Source organism: Geotrypetes seraphini, chromosome 5 (genome assembly GCF_902459505.1).
Source record: "Geotrypetes seraphini chromosome 5, aGeoSer1.1, whole genome shotgun sequence".
NCBI classification, from domain to species: domain Eukaryota; kingdom Metazoa; phylum Chordata; class Amphibia; order Gymnophiona; family Dermophiidae; genus Geotrypetes; species Geotrypetes seraphini.
The window spans coordinates 208,173,971-208,197,031 of NC_047088.1; the positions used below are offsets into that span (position 1 = coordinate 208,173,971).

General features: G+C 41.9%; 1 protein-coding gene across 5 annotated transcripts in view; it reads left to right on the forward strand.

Moving 5' to 3' along the window:
• Positions 1-23,061, forward strand: part of LOC117360465 (sodium channel protein type 2 subunit alpha-like) — a 526,898-nt gene that overhangs the window by 370,566 nt on the left and 133,271 nt on the right. For all 5 annotated transcript variants that reach the window (XM_033944237.1, XM_033944239.1, XM_033944238.1 and 2 more), the window contains 3 exons: positions 3,316-3,489; positions 9,477-9,833; positions 17,060-17,539. In XM_033944237.1, coding sequence (XP_033800128.1) covers positions 3,316-3,489; positions 9,477-9,833; positions 17,060-17,539 — 1,011 coding nt within the window. The remainder of the gene's footprint in view (positions 1-3,315; positions 3,490-9,476; positions 9,834-17,059; positions 17,540-23,061) is intronic.

The window sequence follows — 23,061 nt, forward strand, 5'->3', positions numbered from 1 at the left end:
CGACAAAATGTCTTCTTCAGGGGTCCCTGGGGGTCCTATAAAGGTGAGTACGTGGGAAACAATTGTGTGGTAAGCTGGAAGTGAGACACTGCTTGCATTTGCACAAAATACTTCACTGGGCTGCATGCGGCCCTTGGCCCACAGGTTGGACACCCCTGCTTTAGAGGAACCAAGAAAAAAGGAGGAAATAAATGCGGAGCATGCTCAGTTCTGTGTGATAATACTATTTAATGTAGAATTAGTAAGTAATGTGGGGCCCTTCTGCTAAAATGCACTTAAAGATGTGCTTTGCATGTTTAACACAAGACTTTTCTGCGCACTAAGCCCATTTCTACCAAGTCCCTAAAATAGGGCTTTTTTCTTTTTTGCAGGTCCCACGCTGATTTTTTCATTAGCATGCAAGACCTGCAAAAATATTAACATGGAAGCACTTCAAGTGTAAGCCAGTTAGTGCATGCTAATGCAAATGTGCTAGCTGGCTAATGCTATCAAGCCTGTTTTCTACCTATGGTACACTTATTTTAGAAAAACAGTTAACACGCACTTAGCATGCGCTAAGAGGCAAGAATACCACAAAATATGATACAGCAGGTAGCCTATTTTTCACATTTTTTTGCTACTTCAGCTTGTCTGTGGTGTTCTCACATATTTAAAGACAATAGACTATTTTCAGTCCAATTTTTTATATGTGAGTTTGCAAACCATTGGACCCCTGAGGAAGGCATGTTCGCCGAAACACGGACCGTGTAGGGTCCGGTTGGATTTTTATCACAGTATTTTTTATCATTGTACTTTTTACTCAACTTCTACTGATTTAGTCTCTGACGGTGGTAAAAAAAAAAAAAAAAAAAATCAAAAGTAAATGGGGTCAGAGAAGCTCAGTTTGTGCTATTACAAGTAGTTGGGCTGTTTCACTTATGAAATCAGCTTAGTCCAGGCTTGTCCAATCTTTTTTCTCTCATGTACCCTTCCCCCCCGTCTTCACTGTGTGTGTTTCTCTTGCCCCCTACCCAGCTTTCACCCAATCTCTCATGTTTCCCCCTCCACCCAGTTTCTTTCCCTTCATCTGGCTCCAGTGGCAGCAGCTCAGTGGGATTCCTACTTCCCCCCTGATGCTGCTGTTTTCAAACATGGACAGTGTGTCGCTAGAAGTTCGAGACTTGAAACTGCAAGACCGACACAAACCTCTGGCACCAGGCAACTCAAGCTTGGAGATAGCTGAGTTGCGGCACAGAAAGTGGAAATTCTATTGAGTTTCCGAAGGCTGGGTAAAAGCTTTTAGAGGGCCGTAGGGTCGACAAGCCTGGCTTAGAGTGAACAGTGTACAAGTATTTATGCATATATGCACAGAAATGCCAATATCATGGTTACAAACTTGTCTATAAATTGTCACTTAAATGTGATTGTATATACAGTACAAGTGTACAGTTTGCTATTTAGGCACTATCATTTAACCAGCTGTAAGGATGGTGGAAGTTGCACGCCTAAAATACACGTTTACCCTGCTACACAAGTAGTCTATAAAGAGAAGTAGCCTAAATGAAAATGCTGACAGAATATTTTGGCAAGCTTATGGAACTTTAATTTTTTATTCATATCATCTGAAATAGAACTTAAGTTAAGCATGAGAAGAACAGATATTACATGCCTCTAGTATTTTATCTTTATTCTTGTTTGATCTTTGCTTGTACCTTCTCCCTTCCCATACCCATACAGTACTTTACAGAATTAGATGTGATAAAAGAATCATTAAGCATGATGGGTTCTGGAACATCCTGGTTAAAAATACTATATTTATGCATTCCCATTGCTGTGTTCTCAGTCATTCTAATTTCTAAGAATAAATGGTGTTACTTAGATCTTTGTATATCAAACCAAAGTTCTGCTAAGCAACTCCGGGCTGCACAAATGTCCTCTACAGGTGATGTAAGAGGCTCTGTGATATTGTTCTTTCAAAAAACAAAAGGAATTGACCCCAAAATATCCACAAAGAAGAAAATCCAGAGAAAACCAAAAAAACTCTGTGGAGTGACGATGTTCCTAAATGGACTTTATTTGAAAGTGTCAAAGTTCCAAAGGTACACTGAAATCATCCACATAAAATAATTTCATCCACATAAAAATAAATCATCAACATAAAAGCCTTAAAGGACCTAGTTCGCTAGGGATACAGTACCCAACACGGTATGCGTTTCGACAAAAAGTCTTCTTCAGGGGTCCCTGGGGGTCCTATAAAGGTGAATACGTGGGAAACAATTGTGTGGTGAGCCGGAAGTGAGACATTGCTTGCATTTGCAAAAGAAATAGAATAGATTGTTCTTTCAATCATGAGGGATAGATAGGCTGAGAGCTATCCTGCAGCTTGAAACTGATTAGTAGGAATGATATACTCAACCCAGCTGTTGCTTTTGGAATAACAAACTTCTATAACAGTGTCTCTCAAACTGTGTGCCATGGCACAGTGGTGTGCCCCGAAGAAATTCCGGGTGTGCTATGAGAGATTCTAGAATTTTACTTTATTAAAAAAAAAAGTCCCTTCATAAGTATACACAAGAATAAATGACATATACGCATGTACGCAAAGGTCTGTCAATATTCTGAGCGTCTGTGTGCGTAAGGATACAACCATCCAGATAAGCATCATTCTTTGATGTGATTGGTCCTTGAAAACTAACGGCAAAAATTTTTTTTATTTTTTTAATGCAATAGTTATCCTAACTTGAGCAACAAAGCAATCAAGACTTTGTATCTTTATGAACTTGGATTTTCAGCTCTGACAGAAATTAAATTTTTAAAAAGAGAACGACTGCAGATGGTGGATGATAAAATGCGTGTTTGCTCGTTGACTGTCGAGCTGTGTTTTGAGTTAATTTGCAATCAAAAACAAGCACAACCATCGCATTGATTAGCAATTCTATTCTATGTACTTTTGTTTCACCTTTATTACAATTGCCCCTGCATAACTTAAAGAACTTTAAATAACTCTCAAATTTAATTTTTCTTGGTTTTGCAAGTTTATAATATCAATTATAATGTGCTGCAAAAAGCATTTTCTCCATGTAGTATGCCATGAAAAACATTTCCTCTGTTTAGTGTGCCAGAGCTAAAAAAGTTTGAGACACTTCTACGTATAATGTAAAAGCCCAGGTAGAATAGTGCTCAACCTATATTAAAACATGTTTTTATAAAAAAAAATATAAATGAAACAACTTTAAAAAGAGTCATAAAAGAAGATACCTAGAAATCTGGACAAATGCACTTATTATATCAAATGTTTTCTGTTATAAATTTGAATACGTTCATTTTCACATCCAGGTCTTCACTGGGATTTTTACAGCAGAAATGGTTTTCAAGCTGATTGCGCTAGATCCTTATTATTATTTCCAAGAAGGATGGAATATTTTTGATGGTATTATTGTTACTCTAAGTTTAGTAGAGCTGGGTCTCGCAAATGTGGAAGGATTATCAGTTCTCCGATCCTTCAGACTGGTGAGTATACTAATTAAGAGAACTTGTTCATTCATTAAACATTAGTGCTTATTGCTAATTTTTAATTCCAATAGTTGGTAGGCAATTTATGGGTGCCCAAATGTCATTGTTTTGCTTGCACCCCCCCCCTAATTCCTGAACAGATATCCAGAGTTTTATACTAAGGTGCGCTAACCAATTAGCGTGTGCTAAATGCTAACGCATCCATAGACTAACATGCACGCGTTAGCGTTTAGCGCGCGCTAAATTGATTAGCGCGTGCTAATCGGTTAGCGCACCTTAGTAAAAGAGGGCCTTAGTGATTTCTACTGTACTATTTATTTTAATATATCCAGTTTGCATTTTACTGGTGTTCTAATATAGGGCAGTTAGTATTGATGTAGTTAATGGTTGTTCCTTATCTCCTCCTCCTAATTTTTTTTAAATCAAAATGCATTTCCCATGTTATAATGCCTTGACAGGGACCCTATAGAATTTCTCAGGTCTAAGTACCGTATTTTCTCGCATATAACGCGCGCGTTATACGTGGTTTTTACGTACCGCGCATACCCTTGCATGTTATACGCGTGAGCGCGTTGTACAAAATTTTTTTTACATAGTTCCCCCCCCGACATCCGATTCACCCCCCCCCCGCAGGACCGCTCGCACCCCCACCCCGAAGGACCGCTCGCACGCACCCACACCCCGAAGGACCGCTCGCATGCACTCCCACCCGCACCCCCCACCCTGAAGGACCGCTCGCACCCCCACAGCCTCCCGACCCCCCCCCATCATGTAGAAGCTCTGGTGTCCTGCTGCTTCCACTTGGCGGTCCCGACACCCGACATAATCGGGGCAAGAGGGAGCTCAAGCCCTCTTGCCCCAGCCAACCGCGGCACCCCCGACACGATCGGGGCAAGAGGGAGCTCAAGCCCTCTTGCCCCCCCCCGACTCCCTGACACGATCGGGGCAAAAGGGAGCCCAAGCCCTCTTGCCCCGCCGACTCCCCAACTCCCCACAATATCGGGCCAGGAGGGAGCCCAAGTCCTCCTGGCCCTGGCGACCCCCCCTCCGCTAGTTGTTCGGACCAGGAGGGAGCCCAAACCCTCCTGGCCACGGCGACCCCCTACCCCCACCCCGCACTACATTACAGGCAGGAGGGATCCCAGACCCTCCTGCCCTCGACGCAAACCCCCCTCCCCACAACGACCGCCCCCCCAAGAACCTACGACTGCCCCTCCAGCCGACCCGTGACCCCCCTGGCCGACCCCCACGACATCCCCACCCCCCTTCCCCGTACCTTTGTGTAGTTGGCCGGACAGACGGGAGTCAAACTCGCCTGTCCGGCAGGCAGCCAACGACGGAATGAGTCCGGATTGGCCCATCCGTCCCAAAGCTCCGCCTACTGGTGGGGCCTAAGGTGCCTGGGCCAATCAGAATAGGCCCGGGAGCCTTAGGTCCCACCTGGGGGCGGGGCCTGAGGCACATGGGCCCAACCCGACCATGTGCCCAAGGCCCCGCCACCAGGAGGGACCTAAGGCTCCCGAGCTTATTCTGATTGGCCCAGGCGCCTTAGGCCCCACCAGTAGGCGGAGTTTTGGGACGGATGGGCCAATCCGGCCTCATTCCGTCGTTGGCTGCCTGCCGGACAGGCGTGTTTGGCTCCCGTCTGTCCGGCCAACTACACAAAGGTACGGGGAAGGGGGGTGGGGGTGTCGTGGGGGTCGGCCAGGGGGGTCGCGGGTCAGCTGGGGGGGCGGTCGGAGGTTCTTGGGGGGGACGGTCGTTGGGGGGAGGGGGGTTTGCGTCGAGGGCAGGAAGGCCTGGGATCCCTTCTGCCCGTAATGTAGTGCGGTGTGGGGGTAGAGGGTCGCCGTGGCCAGGAGGATTTGGCTCCCTCCTGGCCCGATATTGTCGGGGAGTTGGGGAGTCATCGGGGCAAGAGGGCTTGGGCTCCCTTTTGCCCCAATCGTGTCGGGGAGTCGGGGGGGCAAGAGGGCTTGAGCTCCCTCTTGCCCCGATCGTGTCGGGGGTGCCGTGGTTGGCTGGGGCAAGAGGGCTTGAGCTCCCTCTTGCCCCGATCGTGTCGGGGTGTCGGGACCACCAAGAGGAAGCAGCAGGACACCGGTAGGAGCTTCTACATGATGGGGGGTCGGGAGGCTGTGGGGGTGCGAGCGGTCCTTCAGGGTGGGGGTGCGGGTGCGGGTGGGAGTGCATGCGAACGGTCCTTCGGGGTGGGGGTGCAGGTGCGTGCGAGTGGTCCTTCGGGGTGGGGGTGCCAGCGGTCCTGCGGGTGGGGGAATCGGACGTCGGAGGGGGGCATCAGGCTTTCAGGGTGGGGACAGGACTTCAAGGGGCAGAGGAGAGTCGGGGCGGGCGTACGGAGAGTCGGGGTGGCCAGAGGAGAGTCGGGGCGGGCGAAAGGAGAGTCGGGCAGCATGCGCGGTATACGGGTGTGCGCGGTATATAAAAATTTCTGTACATAAATTTGTGTTTTTCGCGTGCTATACCCGTGTGCGCGTTTTACACGGGTGCGCGTTATCTACGTGAAAATACGGTAAGTGTGTAATGCAGTGGCTTGAGCTACAGCCTCAGCACCCTGAGGTTGTGGGTTCAAATGTTGCGCTGCTCCTTGTGACCTTGGACAAGTCATTTAGTCACCCAATGCCCCAAGTACATTAGGTTGAGTGTGAGCCCACTGGGATAGATAGGGAAGATGCTTGAGTACCTGAATGTAAACCACTTAGGCTATAAGTGGTATATAAATACTAAAAATAAATAAATAAGCTGGTTTCTGAAAAGCTATCACTGCAAACATTCTCATCCTAGATTAATTTGTGTCTCTAGTGATAATGTAAACTACCATGTGGATTCAGCTGCAGCTGCCAAAATCTAAAAGTGAGAATATTAAAGTTAATGTACAATAGATGGGCAGGATTTCAATTTGAGTACCATATGCTAGCATAAGTTAATGAACAGACTGTTTCCTAGCAGTAAAAATTACAAGCAAAATCAAAGTGAATCTCTTCACTAAACAAATTGAGGGGCATAATCGAAAGGGATGTCTAAGTCCGTTTACGTCCATTTTGCAAGTCGTCCAAAGTTAAAAAGAGCCTAAGACACATTTTCGAAAGATACGTCCAACTTTTTTTTACTTTCGAAAATCGTCTAATTATACATCCTGCCGCTAAATTGACCCATCTTTATACCACATTTCCGTCCAACTTTCCGTCCAAGTCCAAAACGCCTAGAACAAGCCCTGTTGGACGTGGGAGGGGTCTGCAAAGTGATGGACTGAACACCCAGACATGCCACCTAAATAGTGGGGAACCTTACAGGGCACTGCTGTGAACTTCACAAAAAGGGTGCCATGGCTTCTCCTCACTCCTCCCTTATAGGTGACGGTGAGCCCTCCAAACCACTTCCAGAATCCCCTAAACCCACTTATCTACCACCCCAATAGCCCTTATGGCTGCAGGAGCCACTTATTTGCCAGTAAGAAAGGGTTTTGGGGGTGTATAGGGCAGTGCACATGTTTAAGTATCAATGCAGTGATTACAGGGGCTTATGGGCATGGGTCCTCCTCTCTATAGGTCCCTAACCCACCCCCAAGACGACTTAAGCTGCTTCTGTGCTGGACGACTAGGCTTTCCTATGCCCGGCTGCCAGATGATGATGGTCTGGAGGCTGAAATTTAATGTTATGAATAAAAGTTTTATGGGGGTTGGGGGGGGTTGGTGATCACTGGGGAAGTGTGTGGTGGTCTGTGTTATGTGTTTTCAGTGCTTATCTGGTGAGTTTAGGTGGGTTTTTGTGACTTAGACCAACATCCAAGTTCTGTCGATCCTGGGCTGTATAACTTTCGGTTATACATGCTGTACAACTAAGTCTAAGCCGGCCCACGTCCCGCCCAACTCCTGCCCTCAACAAGCCTCCTGAAACGCCCCGTTTAGTTTTGGACGTTGAGCAGCACTATGAAGGCCTAGATCGTTTAGAAATACGTCCAAAACCCGTTTTTATTTTTGCCGCTTGGATGTTTTTGAGAAATGTTCGTCCAAGTGCCGACTTAGGCCAGTTTTTGGACATTTTTCTCTTTCGATTATGAGCCCCATTATATATAATCCCTACCTAAACTAATTAAGAATAAGAAATGAAATACAAGGATACGTGAAAAGTGAATCACTCATTGTAGGCCCTGATTTACTAAGGCTCTTTGCCCCTTCTGTGCCTGTGGTGGAAACACTTGGCACAGGTACAAGATCTTTTATCCAAAATCCTTGGGACCAGGCATATTTCAGTTTTTGTAATTTTTTCATATTTTGGAATGGCAATGTTAAGTCAGAAGAAGACCTGCCATTCCAAAATTTGTAAAATTACCATCGCACTTTTTCTCAACCGTTGTACAGATACACCATGATGAAGCTTCTTCAATATCTCAACTTTCTATGCTATTGACAGAGATAAACGTTTCCTTTTCTGCTTCTCACTGCCACTCTGAGTGGGATCTATAGCTCTCTGCCATTTTTCCAGCCCTTCAACTTGGATATTGCAGAGAACAGGAGAAACACACTCACCTTTGTTGGTTTCAGTGTGTGTCACATCAAGGAAATTGACTAGTTCCGGTTAGCCAAAAACAGTGGTAACGGTATCCTGAGAGGTAGGAATACATTATACACACATATAGGGAGGCAGACTCTCTTTTATTTTAATTCAAGATTAGAAATAACAGGGAGAAGAACAAGGAAAAGATCAAGGCAGGTGCTCTATCATTCTGGCCTCTCTAGCACCACTAGAAAAATAGCACCCCTAGGGGCTGTCTTGTGAGATGGCCACTAGGGGTGCCATCACTCCCCTAGGACCCCACACGACCACCATGGATTGTAAAGGAAGACACCAAGGGGGTACATGGGAGGTCATGGCTTGGGGTCCTATATGTTGGAGGGTCGGGCCATAGGAGGGCCTACATGCGGGGATCAGGCAATGAGGGTTTAACAAGAAGGGGTCGGCCACTGGGGGGGAGGGGGTTGACATGGGGGGGGGACTTTATCCTGGTATCTTGGAGCATCAGGCCATGGCTTTGCGTGGCTGGGATTATTTTACCATTCTTTTTTGGGCCTAACGCGACTTATCACCACAAGTCGCATTAGGCAATTTGCATAGTAACAGTAGCATTAGTAGTAGTAATTAAATGCAAAAAATTTGCATGTTTTGCATCTCATTTCTGAGTAATGCATGGCAACTTAAATATTGGCCCTGCAGTGTTACGGCTGTTTAAGTTGCGGTAAGGGCCATTTACCGCAATCTAAAGCCCTAATGCTGCTTGATGTATTCCCCCAAATGCAAAGACAAAAATTGAGAGATGCCTTTACGGAAAACCATATGAACCTTATGAATATGAATTACTGAATTAAATACCATAAAGTAATACTGTAAATTTTTGTTTTAGGCATCAGGAGGACACGTGTTTGTACAATAGATAAAAAAATTTAGGGCTCCTTTTATGAAGGTGCGCTAGGGGCTTAACACGCGGAATAGCGCACGCTAAATTGCCCCGCGTGCTAGCCGCTACCGCCTCCTATTGAGCAGGCAGTAGATTTTTGGCTAGCGCGCGCTAATCCGGTGTGTGTGATAAAACCGCTAGCGCACCTTCATAAAAGGAGCCCTTAGTGTATATACGTAGAATTCATTAGGGGTCACACTTATGTCCCTATTAATGAATCTACAACACTATGGGCTCCTTTTACAAAGGTGCACTAGCGGTTTTAGCGCATGCTTAGCGCACGCTAAAAAGCCCCGTGCGCTAGCCGCTACCGCCTCCTTTTAAGCAGGCAGTAATTTTTCTGCTAGCACGCGCTATAGCGCACACTAATCTTGTGCGTGTGCTAAAAGGAGCCCTATAATATTAGACACACAAAGTCAATGATTACCCTAATTAGATATTTTACAATAACAGACCAAACACATAGCTTTATTATAATTTGTGTTATAGTTCTACTTTTGTTTTTCAGCTTCGAGTTTTCAAATTGGCAAAGTCTTGGCCAACATTAAATATGTTGATAAAAATTATTGGCAACTCAGTTGGAGCTTTGGGAAATCTCACTTTGGTGCTGGCCATCATTGTCTTCATTTTTGCTGTTGTTGGAATGCAGCTGTTTGGCAAAAGCTACAAAGAGTGTGTCTGCAAGATCAGTGATGATTGTGAGCTCCCACGTTGGCACATGAATGACTTCTTCCACTCCTTTCTGATTGTGTTCCGAGTCTTATGTGGAGAATGGATAGAAACAATGTGGGACTGTATGGAGGTTTCTGGGCAAGCCATGTGTCTCACTGTTTTCATGATGGTCATGGTGATTGGAAACCTGGTGGTAAGTTACTAAAATATTTGAATCTATTGCTGAAAAAATATATATGATATGAAATAGAGAGATGAATGGGCAAGAGTGCAGATGTTTAGCTAGGATAGGAAGTGGCATTCCTAGAAGTATATTTGGTTTGGGGGTGTAAGCAGCATATTGTTTTGCCTTTTGTCTTTGTTTTGTTCTATTTATATCATTTAAATTTCTCCAGAATTCTACTGTTCAACGGCTCCCCCTTCCGCTTCTATTCCTTTCTCTCCTCTCTTCTACCTTCCAAAGTATTTAGATCAATGCTGTCTTGTTAAAATGTTTATTTTATTTTTATTTTTCCTCTAACTCTACTTTTCACTTCTCTATTACCCTCCAGGTACTTTAGTTAGATTGTGAGCCTTCGGGACAGTAAGGGAATTTTTCAAGTACCTTTCTTATTTCTAATCTTAATGTATATTTTCTGTAAACCGCTTAGAACCTAACGGATGTAGCGGTATATAAGAAATAAATTACATTACATTACATTACATTACATATTTTCAATTGCATATGTTCTGTTTGCTCCTGCTTGACTACTTGTATAAAGAGCAGGTATGAAGTCTATGGATGCTTTGCTTTGATGTACGAATATCTTGAGGTACAACATTATCTAGAAACTATGTGTATACATGTGCAATTATATGGGCTTTCAGAATTTCTCTTTTTAAGTAACATATTAATAAGCTCATTAGTCATTACCATGCCTTTTTCTAAGGTTGTAGGACTTGAAGTTGCACTCTTTAGTACATTAAACTAGGCTCCCAATTCAGACTGTATGCTCCTAGTTCAAACTGTATTGAACTGTTGTTGTATTGACCCTGAATAAGAAAGTTGGCATTCTAGGAAATAACAAAAATAGGAGAGTATCGTGGCCATCCCCTACTCCAAAAGAATCCACATATACATCCAACACACCCCTTCTTCACTTCCTATTGGTACACCAAATTCCTGGAATGGTGTCTCCCTAACTCCAAACCACATACTCCGTTCTAATAAAAAAAACAGTCAAAATGAGTATAATTTTGGTTATTTCTGTTGGCTCAGCCTCTAGCTTCATCTTGATACCAACCAGCAATGCTTGAATTTTGCACATGATAATCCCTGTTTTGTTGTCATGAACCCACAACCTACTTGCATACATCAGTGCATGCCAGCAAGGCTGGGTACATGGGACATTATAACTCCATCTGTCACATACAAGAATTCTGTCATTGCATCATCCATCCTACATCCCCTATATTCATGTGATAATAGAGGAGGTCCTATCTTTATACATCCATCTATAATAGATCTACATAGTGGGTAGTTCTCAAAAGGTCACTTAAATTAGGCGCTGGGATGATCCATGCACATGAATTCTACAAGATGAGGCCATAAAGTAACCCCCTACAGTTTTTGCAGTTTTTTCAGCCACTGCTTTGAATTTCAATTAGAAATTATACATATTTAGTCATCATACTTTTAAACAGAATTTAATAATCTTCAACTATGATGATGTTACTGACCTTTTTGTGCATTTAAAATGTTCGAGCTAAAACACAGTAAAATAACTTAATTCAAATGATACAAATGTGTCAGAAACTTGCAGTCACTGGGAGTGGCATTAGGGATCTGGCCATTTGTTTGCTCAGGCTTTCCTAAGCTAATATCCTATTTTCTGAATGTCATCTTTCTCTGTGGGTTATCATATTTGTTTTGCTTTATTGCAGAGTAATGTTAGTAGATGAATGGCTGAGATGTAATCTATATGTTAAGATGGTATAATTTTATGATTTTTATTGATGTATATGATGATTTTTTAAAAGATGTTTAAATTTGAATTGTGTATGTGATATTGTGATAAAGGCGGATTAGAAATATTTTAAATAAATAAAATATCTTTTTTTTTCCCCCGAATGTATGGAATGTATCAGGACTAATAGTAGTGGCTCAGAATCTACAGGCTTTAGACTTAGGGCTCCTTTTACAAAGCCGCGCTAGGGCCTTAACACGTGGAATAGCGCGTGCTAGCCACTACCGCCTCCTTTTCAGCAGGCAGTAGATTTTCATATAGCACGCGCTAATCCGGTGCGTGCATTAAAAACGCTAGCACGCCTTTGTAAAAGGAGCCCTTAAAGAAGACGTGGTGCCCGTTGTTTAGTAGACAACTTATTGTTAGACAACTAATCACTAACTGAAGCAAAAGAATGGTGATTTAAGCTTAGCTAGGGACTGTAAGGGTTTTGAGAGTTGTTTAAATGTAGAAAAGGGATATGGCACTACGCTTTCCCAAAAAAACACAGGCTTCTTTGAAGAGGAAGGGAAGGTGGAAAGATTCCTTCCTCTCCTCAAGAAAAACAATGAACTGAATAATCATGCTTGCCTTTTGGATCCTCTTCCTTTACTAGATATTTCTCTGTCACAAGTTTCCTAACTTCTTGCACTCTCTTACTGAGAGTTAAAGTGAGGGACATCTGTCATTTCTGTTTCCATTACTGGAGCCCTTTTACAGATCCTTAATAGGAGCATGCATATGGAGCATACAGCAGAAATGGTGATGGCCTGGCATAGAGTTGTAACACTTTATCTGTGTAACAATTCCCTTAAATCCTGGGGTATAACCGTCAAATATTGCTCAAGGATTATTTCTGCCATTAAGTTGCTGGTTTTATTTTTAGCTGGTTTTAGCATTAATGTCCCTCTAAATCTTCTTCTATAATGTTCAGTTATAAGGCCTAGGTCGGGGGTCGGCAACCTGCGGCTCCAGAGCCGCATGCGGCTCTTTTCCACCTTTGCCGCGGCTCCGGTAGTGTGTCACGCAGGCATGCAGCTTACAAGTCCGGCGTCGCGACGGGAAATAGCCATGCTGAGCAGTGAGCTCAGCACGTACACAGATGAAAGCCTTGCTTGCTGATTGGTCCGGCGGCCCCGCCCCGCCTTGCCGCCGGACCAATCAGCAAGCAAGGCTTTCATCTGTGTACGTGCTGAGCTCACTGCTCAGCATGGCTATTTCCCGCCGCGACGCCGGACTTGTAAGCTGCATGCCTGCATCGCCAGAATTTAGGTAGGCTGTTTTCATCTCCGTGGGAGTCCCGTGGGCCAGGGGGCATCCCTGTGGGAGTCCCGTGGGTCAGGGGGGCATCCCCGTGGGAGTCCCGTAGGCCAGGGGGAACAGTGAGACAGAAAGAAAAAGTTGGGGGAGAGAATGAGGTCTGGAGGAGAGGAAACATACAGGAGGCTGAAAGAAAGGAAGATATAGTGAGATGGACACAAAGAAGGGTGATGTTGGAAAATAGGTGGAATGGTAATTCTGACAGACACAGAAGGGAAATGCTGGATCAAGGAGAGATGGGGCTCAGGCTGGATGGAATGAGGAGAAATGCCTTGTTGGCCCGGAACTTCCTCTCCTACGTCAGAATTGACGTCAGGGAGCGGAATGCTGGTCAGCGCAACGCTTCTGCAGGGAAAGCTTGGGACGGCGGTGGCTTGGGGGCTATTCCCCGATGGCGGTGGCAGCAAACCGAGTGGCTTGGGGGAGGGCACGGAGAAAGAAAGAAAGGGGGCAGACAGAGACAGAAAGAAGGGGGAACAGGGAGACAGAAAGAAAAAGTTGGGGGAGAGAATGAGGTCTGGAGGAGAGGAAACATACAGGAGGCTGAAAGAAAGGAAGAAAGATTGGATGCACAGTCAGAAGAAGAAAGTGCAACCAGAGACTCATGAAATCACCAAACAGCAAAGGTAGGAAAAATGATTTTATTTTCAATTTAGTGATCAAAATGTGTCTGTTTTGAGAATTTATATCTACTGTCTATATTTTGCACTATGGCTCCCTTTTACTAAACCGCAATATCGTTTTTTAGCGCAGGGAGCCTATGAGCATTGAGAGCAGCGCAAGGCATTCAGCGTAACTCCCTGTGCTAAAACCTACTATTGTGGCTAATTATATGGGGGGCCTGGACTCTGGCACATTATATGGGGGGCCTGGACTCTGGCACATTATAGGGGGGACTATGACTCCTAGCACAATGTAGGGGGGAGCTATGGCTACTAGCATATTGTGGGGGCTCCTATTGGCTACTGGCAGTATTAGATTTGTTTTATAATGGTTTTACGGCTCCAAGTTTTTTTTTCTTTTCGAAAACGGGTCCAAGTGGCTCTTTATGTCTTAAAGGTTGCAGACCCCTGGCCTAGGTGATCAAAAATGGCTGCCCTAACTGCCTCATAACCTATTGTCAGCTCAAAAATTAGAGCCTAATAAAGCAGATAACACCTCTCCAGCTAAACAGTTGGCTAATTTAAAGCCCGTTGTTCTTTTGGTCAATGAGCTGCTGTGGCTATTCATTCAAAATATCCCCAGAAATCCCCAGGTTCCATCCTCTGGGCTCATCTTGTTTAACCCAATCCAGGGGTTCTACTAGCTGTTGCCCTGACACATCCAACATAGATAAAGCAATGGCTTCACCAACTGTCCTGGATTAGATCTATACTTTCAGAAATTCTAGTAAGGATTTGCTGCTGTCTGTGCTGTAGCATCAATTTGATTTTCATCCAAAACATAATGAGACATTGTTGCTCTCAGTTATCGACAGCATAAGATTTGGTTTTGATTGAGGTCTTCATTATTTTATAGTCACACATGATATTTCTGTGACTTTCGACATTCCTAGTTGTTCAATTTTGATTGATCGTTTATCTTAGAGAAAGTGACTTCATATAATAAATGTAAATGACTTTGATTGTACCACATAAAAGTGGTATATCAAATCCCATTATCTTTTACCATTTAATAAGTTTAGGGATTGGAGGGAAAGCTTTGGCATGGCTTAAGGTCATTTTTATCCAATCAACAATTTAATGTGAGGCAAAGTTTTGACACCTCTATGATTAGTTTATGATTAATTCAGGAATGCTTATGGATTTGCATTGTCAGCAATGCTTTTTAATATTTACATGATACCCATTTGAAAGCTGTTATGCTTGGGGCTAAATTATAGATTTTATACCAATGACCTTCAGTTCTTTGTTCAGTGGAAATGTTTATTAATGCAACAATAGAACATCTAATCTAATGTATTAATTATATTAAAAAATGGACAGTAACCTGTCCTGGAAATATTTAACTGATCAATGTAATGTTCCCATTTTGAAAGAGGTCAGCTACCTAGGAGTATTGTCAAATTCATCTTTATCAATAAGTTCTCAATTTAAATCTGTGATCAAGACTATTTTCTTTCAATTATGGTTGATCAGTCAACTATGACTATCTTACACCAAAGAATTTTTAGGGCTCCTTTTACAAAGGCGCGCTAGCGGTTTTAGCGCACGCTAAAATGCCACGCGCGCTAGCCGCTACCGCCTCCTTTTAAGCAGGTGGTAATTTTTCAGCTAGCGTGCATAATAGCACGCACTAATCTTGTGCGTGCGCTAAAAACGCTAGCACACCTTAGTAAAAGGAACCCTTAGGCTGGTTCTCTAGAATGTAATCATTGCTCATTTTGATAATTCTAACTCTTTGAACCTGGAGTTCAAAAGAACTGTGTTTAATGAAAGAGACCCATTCCAGGTGACAGAAAATGCTGTGGCAAAGCTGTAATCGGGACATGCTAAGTATGAGCATATTACACCTATTTGGTATGACCTTCACTGACTTCCCATGGTCTGGAAGATTTAATTTAAGGTCCTGCTGTTAATCTATAGAGAATCTATAATCTTAGAGAAGATCCTGCGAAACAGGGCCTGTCAGGAATTTTTTGACTATCTCCAGTGCAATGTTAGATTAAAGGAAACGGCACCGAGCGATTTCGTTCACTGCACTGCAGTGATCTTGCCCACACCAGAGGACAAAAAGATACTATTAAAGATAAGTGCAGGTTTTTTATCTTAAAAATTTTGGAAATGGGTTTTGGTGAGAATAATTTATTGAACGGAGTTTTTCTTAGACCAAGGATGTGTTTCCTATGACATCTATTCTTATCTCCCCTCTTTTTAACCTTTCAAATTCCTTTAGATCATTGTAATCTTATTAGTATATTTATTTTCTTATTTTTCTCCTCTATCTCTATTTTCTTTCTTTATTACTCTTCTAATTGTCATTTTTCCTGGTACTTTAGTTAGATTGTGAGCCTTCGGGACAATAAGGGAATTTCTAAGTACCTATCTTACTTATAATTTTAATGCACCAATATATTCATTGTAACCCGTTCTGGGCTCTTTTGGGAGGACGGGCTAAAAAATCGAATAAATAAATAAATTTTTATAATTGCTATAGAAGTTCCCTGAGTTTTCCTCTTGGAACACTGAGGTCTTTTCTCCGTATATTTGAGATACCTGCTAAACTGAAGTCTCTGGTAAGGGGATTTAGTATATGAATATCCTTTTTGTGGTTCTATGATATTTTTGATATTCAGCTTGTGTGGAATTATTGTTAATCTATAAGGACCAGACAGCACTGTGGGGTGTTTGGCCCAAACGGCCTGCCTTAGGAGTCTACAAATTATAGACACACAAAAAAAATATTAAAAATTACAGTATATCAATTCTACATTCATATTGAACCATTTTATTTTTGTATTTCACTTTTATTGTTGTGTATGTAGAAATGATATATTAATATGGTTTTTGTGTGACTATAATTTATAGACTCCTGAGGCAGGCCATTTGGGCTGAAACAAATAATGCAGAGTTTGGAAATAAACAAGCACACTTGTGGTTTTTGGACATCTCCACTGTTCTGCTTGTTCTGTAAATAAATAGCACATGACTTATGTATGTAAATATTGAGAGTTAAAAAGAATATTTTGACCAGAGAAGTCAGATGAAGGAAGATTAAAGTACTATTGCTAATTAGATGCTCAGCCAGAATAGATAAGTGTTTTATTAATAAGTTGTACCATGGGATTCACATTTGAATATTCCATAATACGTAATGCATTGGCAGATTGCTACCAAAAAAATTAATCATTTGCTCCACTGATTCAAATTTCAATTATATTTTGAAATCATCAATGATGTGATCCTGACCTCCTTATATAAACAAGTGTATTTCCTACAAAGTGTGCGCACATTGCTGTGAAATAGGTCATTCATTAGTATTTGTATTAGTACGGTTTTGTTTTTCTGATAAATATATTTGGGAAACCAAAACCTGGAAAATGCACAAAATGGATTTATTGACCACTATATTTCGAAAACACACAATAGATATTTTGTTCTTTCTTAAATTGTAGGTCTTAAACCTGTTTCTGGCCTTGCTGCTGAGCTCATTTAGTTCCGATAACCTTGCAGCTCCCGAGGATGATACTGAATTGAACAATCTACAGATTGCTGTGGGAAGGATAGAGAGAGGAATTGATTATATAAAAAGAAAAGTGCGCGAGTTCTTTCAAAAAGCTTTTGTTAGAAAGCAAAAAGCCTTGGATGAAAACAAACCACTTGAGGAGCTACAGAAAGACAACTGCATTTCCAACCATACCACTGCTGAACTCAGTAAAGACCTAGATTACCTGAAAGATGGCAATGCAACAACGGGCACCAGCGGTATTGGAAGTAGTGTGGAAAAATATTTAATTGATGAAAGTGATTATATGTCATTCATTCATAACCCAAGCCTTACTGTAACAGTGCCAATAGCTGTTGGGGAATCAGATTTTGAAAATCTAAATACAGAAGACTTTACCAGCGAGTCAGATTTAGAAGAAAGCAAAGAGGTAGGTCTTTTTTTTTTTAATCTTCATATAAATTCCATTTTAAGCATTAGTGATTCTTGTATTCAGTATTTGTTTACTTGTGTGACTAGCTAGAAACTTGCATTAATGTTGTTTTGAATATTCCTTGTTCTTTTAATACCCCTTTATAAATAAAATATGAAGTCAGAAATATTTCTATATTCACTTCCATTCACTGCTACAGGTTTCTGGATTTCATTCTTGTCAATAGCAATTGCTCTTAGAACAGATGTGAGAATGTTTTGAAAATGATCCCCCCCTCCTTATTATCCTTTGAACATTTCCCTTTCTCTTTGTGATTAAAAGTACCTGCACTATTTCTCAGTGTGAGTAATGGGTAGTGAGTAATGGGACCCAGGGAAAGATAGTGTCAACAGATTTAAATTTGAAATCCCTGCACGTACCTCAACTTTTTGAGTAAAGATAGTCCTGCGAGGAAGGCACCTATATTGTTCCTCTTTACTACCAAATCTTGACTACTGACACAGGTAGAAAAGGTGACTGTGAAAGCTAGAAGGATGGTTGGGTGCATAGGGAGAGGAATGGCCAGTAGGTAAAAGGAAGTGCGGATGCTCCTTTATAAGACTCTGGTGAGACTTAATTTAGAATATTGTGTACAATTCTGGAGATGTAAACAGGATGCAGTTGGTCCAGGGGGTGGCTACTAAAATTGTCATGGTCTTTGTCATAACGTTTCTGGGGACAGACTTAAAGATCTCAATATGTGTACTGTGGAAGAAAGGTGGGAGAGGGATGATATGAAAGAGACATTTAAATACTTAGATGGCATATGAGGTCTGACGATAAAGGTTGTGAACTTGCCTCCATGCGCTTACGTTGGCATCACTGTACAAACAACTCAGTAAGATTTCATAACCTTGGTATATCACTCTCACAGCTGTGTTCATGTTGACGTGTGGCGGCGTCTTGCTGAGTGGCGTTCATTATTGTTGTTGTGTGTTTTTGTGTGCCGTCACAAAAATGTCGGAGCTTTAATTAGAGCAACGAACAAACATTACATTTCTTGTTAAACTTGGCAAGAGTGGAAGTGAAGTTAGGAATATGTTAGTCCAAGTTTATGAGGATAATGCCATGAAGAAAACAGCAGGGTACAAATGGATCAAATGTTTTTCTGAGGGGAGAGAAAGCATCACGGATGAAGAAAGGTCAGGGCGGCACCATTGCGTGATTGACAAGCGATCGGTGGCCGTTTTGGACTATTATAACCCTCTCTCCTACATGGCATTTCACAATATCAACTTCAGCATTACTAGTTCAAAATATGTTAGCCAAAAATTGATCCCGGTACTTCATTAACACTAGCTTCTTGTCTACCGCAGGATCAACTAAAGTCCTTGTTCTGAATTTTCAGATTTCTCACTCTGGTCTATCCCTCTTTCTTCATAGAAACCGTTACAAAAGAAAGCAGAAAAATATTTTAATAACTAAACACACGTCTACTTGTCATCAAAAACAAAACAGGTACATACAAGTGCATGTATCATAAACACTAATACAGGGGCACTACAAGTGCCCAGAGAAACAGAGCAACCAATAAAATGTGACAGTCATTTTCTAATACAGATAAGCCTTTTATTTGTTAATGTCTGTAGATTTACTTGCATTGCACAGAGCACCAATTTAATTTGTATTCGAGGAGGTTTTATAAGCCTATGAGGTTTTGTTTTACCCTGCTATACCTGTCACCTGTCTCTGTAGGGTGGAGGATGAGATTAGAGAATGACACGGAGAAAAAATCTGTCCTCATCACTTCCCCATCACCGGACCACCGTCCCCTTAACCGCCCCATCCCCGTTCCTGCAGCATCCGCCCTTCCCCCTTGCCACCTCACCGCCCCTCAGTGGCCCAAAAATCTCCCTCCCTCCCCCTTACCTTCACGGCTTAAAGAAACTTAAGGAAGGGAAGGCGCACGGTCCCTTCCCTCCCTCCCTACTTCCAGCCAAATTATCTTCCTCCCTCCCCCTTACCTTCGCAGCGCCTGCCTGTGCCGCCCTGCAGTCGCAGGTGTGTGGGCGGAAGCTTCTTCTCTGACGCAACCATGTCATTCTCTAGTTGAGATCCGAGGCTTTTTCATCCTCATATATCATTTTATTGATTGCTCTGTTTTTCTGGTCACTTGTTGTAGTGCCTTTGTATTAGTGTTTGTGATACACGTATGTACCTGTTTTGTTTTTGCTGACAAGTAGAAGTGTATTTAGTTATTACTATCCCTCTTTCTTAACAAGTCTCTTATCCCATACAAACTGTCTTGCTCACTACATTCTGCTCAGCAAAAGTTTCTGGTGGTTCCATCTCATCTTTAAATCCGTTCACATTCTGCCCGCATCTCTTGGGGTTTTTTTTGGCTTTTGCCCCTTCTATATGGAACTCTCAAATATAAACTCAGATTTTGGGGCCAAAAAAATGACCCAAAAATGGGGGTCTCGATTTATATTCGAGCCTTGATCCTTCTTGCTTCTTCCCTCTGTCCTTTCCTCCCTCTCTCCGAAGATTACATCTCCCCTCTCCCTCCCTCCCACTAACTCACACATCTGTTCCTGACCCCACCCGCCCGACACTTCAGGCCTACCACCTCCCTATCCAATGACCGGCACATCTGTCCTTCCCCCCTGCCAACCAGCACTGTTCTTTTCCAGTCCGAAGTTGAGGCCAATGCTGTGTGTTGAGCCAGAGCGGGGCCTTGCACATTTGCACCTGATCAAGACCTGCCAGTTCCCATCCTCTCCAAAAATCTCGGAACGGAAAGGAGCTAGCAGTGACTTTGAGCATGCACAGACACGCAAGGCCCTGCTCCAGCTCAGCATACAGCATTGGCCTCAGCTTCAGACTGGAAAAGAACTGTGCCGGTAAGAACAGTGTCAGTCGGTCGGCCGGGGGTGGGGGGAGGGGGGATTTGCATAATCTGAACTATTACTCTCAACATATACCATTAAAACTTGTATATGCTCAAATTAAGCCTCGGCACAGCTTGTAAACACTTTTGTAAATAAGATAGCTATTAGAGTTCACCAGCAACACAAATCATAACTTCCATGATCAGTTTTTTTCTTTTCAGAGTATAACCCATATTCCACTACAATATTATTTGATGTGCTTTATGGCTATTCAAAAGTTTAGGATATGGTTATTTTTGTTACATAGGATTTTCTGGACCCCTGTTCGACTAAATAAAATAGATAGTTCTAAGATGCTGGCATTGTCATATTGATATAGGGACTTTGGATCATCTGTTGTATTTTTGTCCATTTATACTTATATTTTAGAAGTCAATCTAAGGACAAATAAATCTAGTTTTAGATTCAAATGTTCCATTATCATATGAGGCTATAATTTGTGGAACAATTTTACATGTGAAACCCACTCTAGATAAATTCAATTGATTACAAGTAATTGGAAAACCCATGATAGAATAAATTATACTTTTTGGTGGGTGAATGTGTGTACTACATACAGATATGAACGAATTAACGCAGAGTGTAGGGGATTTAGTGAGGTATTTAATAAAATTTGGAGCCCATTGGCTAAATTTGTAAAAACATAATATTGTATTTTTATCATATCTTTCCTCTAATTTATTTATCTTTACACATCCAGGGGGGAAGGGGGGTTGGTTGGAGGGGAGTAAATACTGATAGTGATATTCGGGTAACTTTATTCTTTATTTGTATTATATATTAGGTTATATTGTGCTATTATTATATGTAAGAAACTGAAATTATTGAATGATATTTGTGTTACCTGTACAGATATTAGTGTAATGTATATAATTCCTACTATTCTTTCATTTGTATGACACTGTTTTTGATTAAAAAATCAGTAAAGAATTATAAAAAAAAAAGTTTAGGATATGATCTTTAGCAGTTAAACTTTTAGTTAACACACAGAATGTTCCTTTTACGAAGGTGCGCTAGCAGTTTTAGCGTGCGCTGAAGATAAGCGCGTGCTAACCCCGCACTACATGAAAAATACCAAAGCAAGCTCTATGGAGGCGTTAGCTTGTAGCGTGCACTAAAACCGCTAGCACACCTTCGTAAAAGGAGCCCAAAAATGTTCTTCAGCAGGAAGAAGGGATATTGATAGTCTAGGAAACCATTTTTGTGCGTGTGCCTACATGTAATCTCTGCTGCCTACACAGTAATAATGGCTTTGCTGAATTTTATGCTATGTTCTATTGTTCCAGCTTCCTGTCTTTGATTTGTGTTTTCTCTTAAATGCTGTTTTACTTCTATGGTGTTCCAAAATACACTTTCACAAGAAAGATACAAAAAATGTCATATAAAACATAAACAGTGCTGCTTTGGTTTAAATAGGACGTGTCTCAAAAATGATCTTTTGATCAGGAGATGCGGTTCGGCGTCCCGTTTAAAGTTTGATTGGATTTTTTCACGAGGCAGCAGACTCGTGAAACGCTGGCCACCGTCGGTGTACTGATAAACAGAAGATAAGTTAAAAGTTTCTTTCTTCTATCACCTTGCACAGACAATCCTGCTTAAGGTTTTTACACTTTGGGAGTGCAATGGAGGGTTTTTGCCAATGAGGTTATCACCCAACCACCTTGGACCACCTTTGTGGTAGTGGGAGGGCTTCAGTCTGAGGCTTTTCCTCCATTTTTTGAGACACATCCTATTAAAACCAAAGCAGCACTGTTTATGTTTTTTATATGACATTTTTTGTATCTTTCTTGTGAAAGTGTATTTTGGAACATTATTGAGTTTTCACATATCCGAGTTTATGTTACTTCTATGGTGTAACATGGTACACACACATAATGCATGTCATTTTAGTAGTTATCTGCTAGTATTGTGGTTATTATTAGATTCATTGTATTGTTATATTCTGTAATATTATTTTAAATTTATGTTTCAGCTTTGCTATACCTTAAGGGCTCCTTTTACAAAGGTGCGTTAGGGCCTTAACACGCGGAAGAGCACGCACTAAATTGCTGCGTGCAGGCTGCTACCGCCTCCTCTTGAGCAGGCGATAGTTTTTCGGCTAGCGCACGCTAATCCGGTGTGGGCGCTAAAAACGCTAGCGCACCTTTGTAAAAGGAGCCCTAAGTGCCATATTGCTTGATTTTATCTTTATGATTTTTATCCATCTTTATGTCTCAATCTTTTGTGTGGTGTTACATACAAAAAGTTTTTTCTATTTTTAGCTTACAGTGATAACCCAAGTTTCTAACCTCGGTTTATATCCAAGTCAACCTTTTCCTCCCCTTTTTAGGGGGAAAAAGATTACCTCGGTTTATATTCGGATTGGTTTATATTAAAGTATATAGGTTCCTATTAAACTGCAGTTGGAACCTTTTTTGGAGATTTAAGGTAGCCCTTAAGACTTAGTTTTTTGGGGGGGCCTTCCATGCTCAGACCTGATGTTCTATGGCTATATAATTTTATTGTCTATTTTGTTTTTTTTTTGTTGTTGTTTTTTATTTATTTGTTTATAATTTTACAAATTGTTAAACAACAATGTAATAGAAATAA